The sequence below is a fragment of the Giraffa tippelskirchi genome, chromosome X (genome assembly GCF_054371585.1).
Source record: "Giraffa tippelskirchi isolate mGirTip1 chromosome X, T2T-mGirTip1v1.2.pri, whole genome shotgun sequence".
Classification (NCBI taxonomy): Eukaryota; Metazoa; Chordata; class Mammalia; order Artiodactyla; family Giraffidae; genus Giraffa; species Giraffa tippelskirchi.
In genome coordinates, this window is record NC_137289.1 from 49,101,580 (window position 1) to 49,114,439 (window position 12,860).

General features: G+C 43.7%; 1 protein-coding gene across 2 annotated transcripts in view; it reads left to right on the plus strand.

Moving 5' to 3' along the window:
• The first annotated feature begins 3,670 nt into the window (after positions 1-3,670).
• The window catches only part of GUCY2F (guanylate cyclase 2F, retinal), a 105,597-nt gene continuing 96,407 nt past the window's right edge, over positions 3,671-12,860 (plus strand). For both annotated transcript variants that reach the window (XM_081566807.1, XM_081566806.1), the window contains exon 1: positions 3,671-4,485. In XM_081566807.1, coding sequence (XP_081422933.1) covers positions 3,756-4,485 — 730 coding nt within the window. In that variant the 5' untranslated portion in view covers positions 3,671-3,755. The remainder of the gene's footprint in view (positions 4,486-12,860) is intronic.

The window sequence follows — 12,860 nt, forward strand, 5'->3', positions numbered from 1 at the left end:
AAAATATTAAATGTTAAAAGCATTTGCTGTATGTTTTAATACATGTAATCCTTACAACACTATGAGATGAGCAGCTATTGCTGAAGTTGAATCAACAGTAATTGAGGATGGACTGAGTGAGAGGCAGAAGAAGAAAGAATCTCAGCTAATTGCCAGGTTTCTGACCAGAGCAAGTATAGATGGAGGTGTCATCTCCTGAGATAAGGATTACAAGAACTAGAAGAACAGGAAGAGTTTTGATCAGGGTCGGGGAGAGAAACTTACAGTTTAGGGACTGCCATTCCTTTCATTCCTTCCATGAACAGTATGAAAAGGCAAAAAGATAGGACACTGAAAGATGAACTCCCCGGGTCGGTAGGTGCCCAATATGCTACTGGAGATCAGTGGAGAAATAACTCCAGAAAGAATGATGGGATGGAGCCAAAGCAAAAACAGTACCCAGCTGTGGATGTGACTGGTGACAGAAGCAAAGTCCGATGCTGTAAAGAGCAATATTGCATAGGAACCTGGAATGTTAGGACCATGAATCAAGGCAAACAGGAGATGGCAAGAGTGAACGTCGACATTCTAGGAATCAGTGAACTACGATGGACTGGAATGGGTGAATTTAACTCAGATGACCATTATATGTACTGCTGTGGGCAGGAATCCCTTAGAGGAAATGGAGTAGCCATCATGGTCAACAAAAGAGTCCTAAATGCAGTACTTGGATGCAATCTCAAAAACGACAGAATGATCTCTGTTCGTTTCCAAGACAAACCATTCAATATCACGATAATCAAAGTCTATGCCCCGACCAGTAACGCTGAAGAAGCTGAACTTGAACAGTTCTATGAAGACCTACAAGACCTTTTAGAACTAACACCCAAAAAAGATGTCCTTTTCATAATAGGGAACTGGAATGCAAAAGTAGGAAGTCAGGAAACACCTGGTGTAACAGGCAAATTTGGCCTTGGAGTACAGAAGGAAGCAGGGCAAAGGCGAATAGAGTTTTGCCAAGAGAATGCACTGGTCATAGCAAACACCTTCTTCCAACAACACAAGAGAAGACTCTACACATGGACATCACCAGATGGTCAACATCGAAATCAGATTGATTATATTCTTTGCAGCCAAAGATGGAGAAGCTGTATACAGTCAGCAAAAACAAGACTGGGAGCAGACTGTGGCTCAGATCATGAACTCCTTATTGCCAAATTCAGACTTAAATTGAAGAAAGTAGGGAAAACCACTAGACCATTCAGGTATGATCTAAATCAAATCCCTTAAGATTATACAGTGGAAGTGACAAATAGATTTAAGGGACTAGATCTGATAGAGTGCCTGATGAACTATGGACAGAGGTTCGTGACATTGTACAGGAGACAGGGATCAAGACCATCCCCATGGAAAAGAAATGCAAAAAAGCAAAATGGTCTCTTCACCTTCATTTTCTTAACACAACTGGAAATAAATATTTCGAATTTAAAAAATAAAAGCAAAATGGCTGTCTGAGGAGGCCTTACAAATAGCTGGGAAAAGAAGAGAAGCAAAAAGCAAAGGAGAAAAGGAAAGATATTCCCATCTGAATGCAGAGTTCCAAAGAATAGCAAGGAGAGATCAGAAAGCCTTCCTCAGCGATCAATGCAAAGAAATAGAGGAAAACAACAGATTGGGAAAGACTAGAGATCTCTTCAAGAAAATTAGAGATACCAAGGGAATATTTCATGCAAAGATGGGCACAATAAAGGACAGAAATGGTATGGACCTAACAGAAGCAGAAGATATTAAGAAGAGGTGGCAAGAATACACAGAAGAACTGTACAAAAAAGATCTTCATGACCCAGATAATCACAATGGTGTGATCACTCACCTAGAGCCAGACATCCTGGAATGTGAAGTCAAGTGGGCCTTAGAAAGCATCACTATGAACAAAGCTAGTGGAGGTGATGGAATTCCAGTTGAGCTATTTCAAATCCTGAAAGATGATGCTGTTAAAGTGCTGCCCTCAATATGACAGCAAATCTGGAAAACTCAGCAGTGGCCACAGGACTGGAAAAGGTCAGTTTTCATTCCAATCCCAAAGGAAGGCAATGCCAAAGAATGCTCAAACTACCGCACAATTGCACTCATCTCACACGCTAGTAAAATAATGCTCAAAATTCTCCAAGCCAGGCTTCAGCAATACGTGAACCATGATCTTCCAGATGTTCAAGCTGGTTTTAGAAAAGGCAGAGGAAGCAGAGATCAATTTGCAACATCCACTGGATCATCGAAAAGCAAGAGAGTTCCAGAAAAGCATCTATTTCTGATTTATTGACTCTGCCAAAGCCTTTGACTGTGTGGATCACAATAAACTGTGGAAAATTCTGAAAGAGATGGGAATACCAGACCATCTGACCTGTCTCTTGAGAAACCTGTATGCAGGTCAGCAAGCAACTGTTAGAACTGGACATGGAACAACAGACTGGTTCCAAATAGGAAAAGGAGTATGTCAAGGCTGTATATTGTCATCCTGCTCATTTAACTTATATGCAGAGTACATCATGAGAAACGCTGGGCTGGAGGAAGCACAAGCTGGAATCAAGATTGCCAGGAGAAATATCAATAACCTCAGATATGCGGATGACACCACCCTTATGGCAGAAAGTGAAGAACTAAAGAGCCTCTTGATGAAAGTGAAAGAGGAGAGTGAAAAAGTTGGCTTAAAGCTCAACATTCAGAAAACTAAGATCATGGCATCTGGTCCCATCACTTCATGGGAAATAGATGGGGAAACAGTGGCTGACTTTATTTTTCTGGGCTCCAAAATCACTGCAGATGGTTATTGCAGCCATGAAATTAAAAGATGCTTACTCCTTGGAAGGAAGATTATGGCCAACCTAGATAGCATATTTAAAAGCAGAAACATTACTTTGCCAACAAAGGTCCATCTAGTCAAGGCTATGGTTTTTCCAGTGGCCATGTATGGATGTGAGAGTTGGATGGTGAAGAAATCTGAGCACCAAAGAATTGATGCTTTTGAACTGTGGTGCTAGAGAAGACTCTTGAGAGTCATGTGGACTGCAGCAAGATCCATCCTGTCCATCCTAAAGGAGATCAGTCCTGGTTGTTCATTGGAAGGACTGATGTTGAAGCTGAAACTCCAATCCTTTGGCCACCTCATGTGAAGAGTTGACTCATTGGAAAAGACCCTAATGCTGGGAAGGATTGGGGGCAGGAAGAGAAGGGGACGGCAGAGGATGAGATGGTTGAATGGGATCACCAACTCGATGGACATGGGTTTGTGTCAACTCCAGGAGTTGGTGATGGACAGGGAGGCCTGGTGTGCTGCGATTCATGGGGTCGCAGAGAGTCGGACACGACTAAGCAGCTGAACTGAACTGAACTGAACTGAACTGATTCCTTTCATGGCTCAGTGATAAAAGAATTGGCCTGCAATGCAAGAGACACAGGAGACACAGGCTCGATTCCTGGGTTTGGAAGATCCCCTGGAGGAGGAAATGGCAACCCACTCCAGTATTCTTGCCTGAAAAATCCCGTGGACAGAGGAGCCTGGCAGGCTCCAGTCCATGGGTTGCAAAAGGTTGGACACGACTGAGCAACTAACACACACATTCCTTCCATAACTTTTATTTTCCAGAAGCTTCAGGAATAATGGGAATAATATACCTTTTCTTCTCATTGACAGGCACTTGGACACCCCACTGTCTGTCTCGGAACAACAGAATCACCTTCCAGTATTTCTTCATTAGCCTGCTGGAAGCAGGAGGGCTATGTTCTTGGGACCCTGGCCTTTCTCCCACCTTATGCTCTGCTTTGCGACTCCAGGAAGACAGCGAGGACAACATGGCCTTGCACCTTTCAAGCTCCTATGGTGTTTGTGGCTCTTGGCCCTTACGTCTCTCCCACTGCAAGCGTGGGCATCACCCTACAAGATAGGGGTGGTGGGCCCTTGGACTTGTGATCCTTTGTTCTCAAAGGCCCTGCCTGAGATTGCTGCTCGGTTAGCCACTGAGCGGATCAACAAGGACCCAGCCTTTGACCTGGGTCACTCTCTTGAATATGTGATTTTCAATGAAGACTGCCAGGCTTCCAGGGCTCTCTCCAGTTTCATTTCTCACCACCAGATGGCCTCAGGGTTTATTGGACCTGCCAACCCTGGCTACTGTGAGGCAGCCTCGCTCCTGGGAAACAGCTGGGACAAAGGGATTTTCTCTTGGGCTTGTGTGAATTATGAATTAGACAGTAAAAATAGCCACCCGACCTTTTCTCGGACCCTCCCTTCTCCCATCCGGGTGCTGCTAACTGTCATGAAGTATTTCCAGTGGGCTCACGCTGGAGTCATTTCCTCAGATGAAGACATTTGGGTGCACACAGCCTATCGAGTTGCAAATGCTCTTCGGAGCCACGGCCTACCAGTAGGGGTCATCCTGACCACAGGACAAGACAGCCAAAGCATCCAGAAAGCTCTCCAGCAGATTCTCCAGGCAGATAGAATTCGCAGTGAGTGCTTTCTTGGGGCTCAGCTTTCAATGTGGCTTCAGTGAAAGGTTTCCTACCCTCACAGCCTAGGATAGCACATTACTCCCCAGTTCTTCATGCATTTGCCCCCTTTCAATCACACTCAGGCCCCAAGACTGTCCTGCTTCAACAGAGCCTATTTTATGAACTGAGTACAAGTACAAAGACCTCTGTGGTTCAAATGTCCTTGGATGCCAGTGCCTGCTTTCAGCACCTCAGTGGGGAAGATTAGCATCAAGAGCAGCTGTGGCCACACACCCTCCATGCTCTTAGGACCTCGGCAGTTTCAGATCAGCCGAGAAGGGGTGTTCTTAGAGCTGTATTTTTGTCCAATCTAGTCACTGAAGTGAGATTTACCTTTGATTCCCTTCTGGGTACTTTCCCTCATAGGTGCCCAGTGCCCCTGGATCATCACCTCTCACTTGGAACGTGTCTTCTCTGGACTCCAAAATGCACACCCACCCCTTCTTGCTTTCCAGTCCCTGAAAGCAGGGTTTTTCTCTCTCTGCAGCACACAGTAAGCTGATATAGAGGGACCTAGCTGATAAAAGAAAGCATATTAAAATGAGAAACCTGCCTAAATTGTAACCATTCCCCTTCCAAGAGAAGTTTTCTGTTCAAAGATGATTCTTGCAGAGACCATGGAGCAACTGTGAAGCAGAGGACTGACCCATTGACTGAGGGCGAGTTAGGTGCATTTTGGGGAAGGGGAGGGCTCTTCCTGGTCCTCTTAAATCAGATGGATGTGTTTTACATATACTTACTGCAAGCCCTTGTGACACTGGGTCTTGATTTTTTTTTTTTCTATTCTAATTGTTTAATCTCCACCTTACCTTTTTCTGGAAAGTAGCAGTGATTTGTGGGAACACTGCTCATCCTCTATTGCAGTCATTCCATCACTTTAAGACAGAGAGCTCAGAAACTAATTGTCAAACTGATTACCTCTAGGATTAGTCCTGGTCCCAGTCATTTCCTTAACATAACAATGCACTTGTTAGAGAATGGTCCAGCTTGGGGCTGACCTATACCCAGAAGCTCAGTTTAAGTTTTGAGTGTCTCCGGTATTGGACCTTAATTATGATCCTTATGGGAGGATGAGGGCAAGAATATTTAGTTCCAGGAACTACAGTAGTCTGCTTCTAACTCCAGTCTACAGGATCCTATAAATGTTAAGCAATCAGTGTGGCTCTGATTACTTCATAATAGAGCTTGATACTTCCAAAGAAGAGCACAAAATTATTTTCAAAGATATAAAACCATTTCCAGGGAGGAGTCATGCCAGAAACATGCTAAAATATTTAATATCATAACTTTATAATATGTTACAAATCTTCATGAAGCCCAGTGTCTCCTGCAAGTTTACATTCCATGAGCATTTCACATCCCACTCATTCTAAATAGTATAATCTTTAAAATGACATTTTATTCCCTACCATGAAATGTTAAATAAATCCAGGCCCCAAAGCTCTTTGGGTTGTCAGACTGAGAGAAGTTAGGATTGAGTGCTCAGCACCCACAACTCTTGAGGCAGGGAGGTAGCAAATATACTTATTAATATGTCCTACTATTAGAGATTAATTCCCTTAGGTCAATGGTTCTCACTCTGGCTGCACACTGGAAATACCTGGACATCTATTCAAAATGATTGGAGCCAGAGTACCACCTCCAGATATCCTGATGTTCTGGTGGTGAGGGCCCAGCAAAGGTACTTTAAGTAGCTTCCCAGGTGCTTGCAAAATAAAGCTAGAGTCAAGAACCACTGCTTCAAGTTCATGAAAATGCAAATAAAATTTCCCTACTTTAAGTTACCAGATATTTTTTCTTAATATGACTTTGTTTAATCAGATTGTTTTCTGTATAACAGTGTGGATCAGCTCACTAAGGGAGTGAAAATTTTAAGATGGGGGTGAGAGAGTAGATGGGGGCAGAATGGAGGTGGGAGCCTGGAAACCTAGAGAGGAAGGTATGTGGTTATGGAGCTAAGGAAGACCCTGAATAGGGAGAGAAGCAACAGAAAGTGCAGTAAGGACTCAGAAAGACAAAGTGAGTGAAGACAAAGCTGTGCTTGCAAGGATTTTACCCTGGGTTTCTGAAAAAACATAGGCAGACTCAGATGAGGCATGCTGGGACCTCAGCAACATGATTCAGAATGTGGGTAGGTTGGGGGTGGATGCAGGGAAACTGAGCCATTGGTTGATCTGTGGTCTGAGTATGACCTATGGCAGTTCGGTGTGCAGTATCCAAGAGTGTGTGGTACTCACACTTGGCCCAGCTAGTTGCTGGTATCTGAGGGCACCCCAAGTGGTGGGTGGGATATGGTAGAAGGATTTGCAGAAGAGGAGTGAGTCTTAAGGTAAATTTGTTGTCCACTTGATCAGTGAGAGTAGTGCACCAGCCAATAGGAGCATGAGAAGCAGGATTCAGAGTATGAATGTAAATTGAGTATCAGGACTTTAGCCACGAAGCTTGAGGTTCAGGGCACATCTCTGGTCCCATCAGAGAATGGGAGATCTGGTGAGAAACTGAGTTGGAAGCTAGTGAGTATGGTGGTGGTTTAGTCACTAAGTCGTGTCTTACTCTTGCGACCCCATGGACTGTAGCCTGCCAGGTTCCTCTGTCCATGGGATTCTCTAGGCAAGAGTACTGGAGTGGGTTGCCATTTCCATCTCCACGGGATATTCCTGACCCAGAAATCAAACCCAGGTCTCCTGCATTGCAGGCAGATTCTTTACCGACTGAGCTATGAGGGAAGCCCCAATGAGTATGGATTGGGCTAACAGAACAAGTGAGGACAGTTACAGTACACCAGATTCAGCACATACTAGATCAAATCTCTGTTGACTGAAAAAAAAAAAAAAAAGCACAATGTGAGAGATGTGAGTTAAGTTTTATCTGGGGCAATATGAGGACAGCAGCCCGGGAGACAGTACCTCAGCTATCTCTGAGAAACTGCTCCAAAGAGGTAGGGGGAACGGACAGTATATATGTGATTTTGGTGAAGGATGAGTACATGCAATCGAGCACATATGTTTTTGTAGAAAGTTTCTGCTGGTCTTGGGAAGCCTCTGCTAGTCTTGAGAAACAGCCATCACCATGAATGATTTTAGTGCTTTTCTAGATACGAGGAGATACAAGAATTGGGCTCATAAAGTCAGCTCGTGAGAATATCTAACTATCTGAGGACCTGTCCTTCCAGTTTCCCAGAGCACAGAGTGCCTCATCTCTGCTCTCCACCCTGAACTCCTTCAAGGGGTGTTGAAGATCAGCAGCTGCAGCGGCACATGATTCAATCCTTGTAGAGGTAGATGGCAAGCACCCATGACAAGTGCCAATTTGTGGTTTACATCTCTAGCTGATTTTCTAGCACCTTTCGGCTGGGACTAAAAATATGGCAACACTGTACATAGTATTTATACAGTATAGTATAATACTGTAATAGTATTCCTAGCTGTTAACTATCATGACTGAAAAAGCACTAAGGTTTTTGTGGTGACCTCAGCTGAGCAAGGCAGGACCTGGCCTCTTCTTATTCTGCTGGATATGAAGCTACTTCTTAACACTATGGACCCCCAAACAAACCTTCAGAGTAGGACCTTTTGGGATGTACAAAATATAGTAGAAAGGGATCCCTTCCTTTGGAGAGGACTGGCAATGTTTGGAAGTAATGGAAATAGTTGGAAGACTGATTTCGTCTGACCTGCTCACAATAACAGTGACCACAGCCCCACGTGACAGTGGCAGTGGTGGTGGCAGTGAGATGTAGTGGTGGGGAGGGAGGGTAGAGACAGTTAGCTTATCACTGGCTGGTATGCCACTTCTCTTTCACATAAATTTATGTTTCTGGTGCTCACTGGGCTTCTGTGTGGCTCAGTTGTAAAGAATCTGCCTGCTAAAGCAGGAGACATGGGTTCAATCCCTGGGTCAGGAAGATCCCCTGGAGAGGGAAATGGCAACCCACTCCAGTATTCTTGCCTGGAGAATCCCATGGACAGAGGAGCCTGGCGGGCTACAGTCCATGGAGTCACAAAGAGTCAGACACGACTGAGTGACTGAACATGAGCATAAGCATGCTCACTAGCACCTTACTAGAGTCAGAAGGAATGTCTTTCTTAGAAACTGGTCTAAATCGTGCTTACATGACAGCAAGGCAATGATAAAATTTTATTGTAAAGATGATCATAACAATAATAATGGTTGTGGGCTTTCGGAAGGGGAAACAGCGGGGGCGTTATTAGAGGCTGCCGCTGAGACAATGAAAACTCTATGGTTTACAAGATATTTGCATATAGATAATGTCATTTAATCCTCTGGGTTATCCAGGAGAAAGGTATTCTCTTTTAAGTTTTACAACACCTGTGGATCTCACATAACAAGTAGGTAGTTACAGACATCACTAAAATCAAAGAATGGGGTAAATGAAGTCCCAGAGAAGTCGGTATTCCGTTTCTCCCAGATTGTCAGCTCGTTTCCTTTAAGCCTCAGAGGCAATTACCAATTATCTTTGTTTCCGAAAAAGTCATATAGGAGAGATATTGATCAAAGACAAAGGCCTCAACTTATGGTCAGGGCTGCTGTGTGTGGTTATGGAAGTTGTGCCCTGCACAAGGGAACCTAGCTGAGTGGACATGAGGGCCAAAATTCATTCACTTTCCACTCCTTAAACCATGAGTCCTGTTGGAGGTTTTGATCCAGCAGCAGGAAAGAGCATCTCTCACAGGCTGAGCACCTGTGGAATTGCAATTACCCAGAAGTTCTTTTGCTAATTCTCACAAAGACTAGCAGGAGGCCCCACTGAAAAGCTCTTTAGAGAACTTTTCAAATGGCTATTTCAGGCCCTCCTCCCTTCTCCTCACATTTTTGCCTATCAATGCTTGGCTGATTGTGAAATCCTTTCAATTTGGGTTTACCAAGCTGTTGAACCATTTGGGGATTCCTTTAAATCCTTCCAAATTGGGAACACTTAGTTACAATATGATGTTCAGTAACTAGGACACTGTCAGAATGTCCTTCTCTTGTTCTTCCAAAATCAGATACCTTATTACCACCTCATTGTCAGGGATCTAGCCAGCCTCTGCCATCTATTGAAGATTCTTGACACACACACACCAAAAAGAAAAAAAAAAACACCAATAATAATGACAACAATGATAATAGCTAGTATTTATTGAGTATTTATTATATGTTGGTCATTTTACAAGGGTTTTAAATGGACCATCTCATTCAATTTTTGCAACAGCCCTATAAAGTAAGGCCAATTACTATTAAATGCACTTTATGGATGAGACTTTGGAGTCTAAGAGAGATTAAATACTTGTCCACATAACTAGTACCACATAACTAGTGAGTGGACGAAGGCTGGTAAAGAATCTGCCTGCAATGCAGGAGACCTGGATTTGATCCCTGGGTCGGAAAGGTCCCCTGAAGAAGGGAATGGCTACCCACTCCAATATTCTTGCCTGGAGAATCCAATGGACAGAGGAGCCTGATGGGCTACAGTTCATGGGGTTGCAAAGAGTTGGACAGGACTTAGTGACTAACACTCTCACTTTCATGGATGAGATTTGGAGGCTGCTGCTGCTGCTGCTAAGTCGCTTCAGTCGTGTCCGACTCTGTGCGACCCCATAGTCGACAGCCCACCCGTCCCTGGGATTCTCCAGGCAAGAACACTGGAGTGGGTTGCCATTTTCTTCTCCAATGCATGAAAGTGAAAAGTGAAAGTGAAGTCGCTCAGTTGTGTCTGACTCTTTGCAACCCCATGGACTGCAGCCTACCAGGCTCCTCCGTCCATGGGGTTTTCCAGGCAAGAGTACTGGAGTGGGTTGCCATTGCCTTCTCCATTTGGAGGCTAAGAGGTTAAATAGTTGCCCAATATCACGTAACTAGTGAGTAGGAGGGCTAGGCTATGTATTCAGGTTGATCTAAAGTAGTGCCTCTCAAACCCAAGTGTGGGCAGAATCCCCTGGAAGGCTTACATCCCTCCTCCAGAGTTTCTGACTCGGGGGGCTAGAATAGGGCCCTAGAATTTGCATTTCTAACCAGCTCAAGGTAGTGCTGATGCTGATGGTTCCGGGATCATACTTTGAGAATCACTGGTTTAATGAAAGACTTAAGCTCTGCTTCCTCTTGTGTACTTGAGGGATGCCCCTAAGGCATACTCACTTGAGATCCTGTGTTCCATAGTGTGTAATTCAGCCCTTCCATTTTTCTCTCTTAACTTTTGGGCCCACTGATGAAATTATTTTAAGTGCCTCAAAGTGATAAGCATTATCCCATTTTTCCTACAGTTATAACAATAGTGATAGTATAATACTATGACCAAGAACCTTAGTGCTGATAGGGAATTTGGTATAGTTAAATGTAAATCAATGTGAATGGTGAAAGGACAACTTGCTCTCATGAATGCGTCCACTATCAGTGATGATATAATTATTGAAGACCCAGCCCAAGAGAAAATCTATAAACATCTAGGCTTCCTGCATTTAAAAGCCCTTATCTGGGCTTCCTTGGTGGCTCAATGGTAAAGAATCTGCCTGCCAATGCAGGAGACACGGGTTTGATGCCTGGGTCGGGAAGATTCCCTGGAGAAGGAAATGGCAACCCACTCCAGTATTCTTGCCTGGAAAATCCAATGGATGGAGGAGCCTGGCGGCCTACAGTCCATGGGGTTCAAAAGAGGTGGACACAACTGAGTGACTGAATGCACACACACACATACACACACATCTGCATAGCAGTTTAGGGAAAGTTGAAGAAAACATAGGTTGCAAGATATGAAGGAATATTAAAAATGTAAGCTGGGCAGCAATGTGAAGGCAGTAAAAGTACTTATAATACCAGTTTTACTGGGTATGAAAAAGCATGATCTGATACAGCCAGAGTGGCCATTGAATGTAATATGTGTCTGACAGAATGCTGAGCTACTTGGACCCGTTCAAAACTGGTGGCAGGTACGTAAGTGGTGGACTCAGGACTTAAGGTTAAAAATGTGTGCAGTATCCTCAATTGATAGAAATAGCCACACATCATGTACTGTGATGTTCTAAAAGTATGGTTTTTGAGGGCCTCCTGCACTGAATCCCACTTTGGGGTGGTGGTTGGGAAACATGCAGATTCTACATGTGTATCCATTTTATAGAGTGGGTGGGGGAGAGCTGAGAGGAGGATGGTGTTAATCTACTTCTGTCAGGCTGTGGCCCCATGGGTGTGAATCCTGGAGGAATGTGAGACCTGGGATAAATCACACTGGATACCCACCTCCCACTCTGGCCTGCTTATTCTCTCCCATCTCTCTCAATGTCTGTTAACATGAAATAGGTTAAGATGAATGCTAGTGGTAGGAAATGTCACAAAAGGTTAAAATGAAAATCAAAGACAGTAGAATGGAGGGTTTCTGTGGATTGGGAGCCGTGTTGTAGGCTCACAGTGTGACTAGGACTTTCTGAGAACTTCTTCAGCACTAGCTAGTGAAAACATTTTCATCTCACAAGGTGTGAGACTGGGCTCAGGTTTCTCCACCAAGCACTCTATAGCCAGGAATCTGGGAGAAATTAACCTTGCTTTTGGAGAAACACAGTTCCTCTATCTCAAGGAAGTATTAGATAGTATTTTAATATAGGAAGAGAAGTAGGAGTTGAGTGACTTGGGAATTAGCTTCTAGAGTTTCATGACATTTCCTGCTGCTAGCATTGAAGGGTTCTGAGCACCCTGCCATAGTGGGTACCACAGTATGAAGACATAGCTGTAAAGACAACTCAAGTGGGGCTCAGGTGGCTCAGAGAAAGTGCTAGTGTCATATCCTGGTGAGATGGGATCTCAGGAGGATGTATTTCCTGGTCCTTGTTTAGGCCATAAAGTGGCTTGGCAGTTAACAATCAGGACGGAAGCTTACAGATTAATATTATTCAATGATTACCTGTTGACCTAAACCTTGTCAAGGATTTAAGGTTTCTGTCTACTAATCCTTTCCTGACAACTTACAGGTAAAATCCCATTTTAATGAATGTCATTTTGAGATAAAAAAGCTATTTAGTAAAATAATCATGTAGAACAGATGCATCCATAAATCCTTATTCATGAAGCACACAATCTATTAAATTAAGATGGTGTTGTTTGAATTCAGTATTTATGCTTTCTGTTTTAATCATGTTCAATAGCAAAGTCTTACCTTGCAAAAAACAGAGTATACTGTGATCGTTCCCTCTTGAGTCTTCCATTTCATCATCTGTAAAATAATGAGGGAGTAAGAGGAGGTAGATGGTCTCAAAGAGTCTTTCCAGTTATAAAAATTCCAACTCTTTGCCTGAAATGACCTCCATGTGGGCCAATGAAAGGAAAATTAGGAGGAGAGGTTCAGGTTG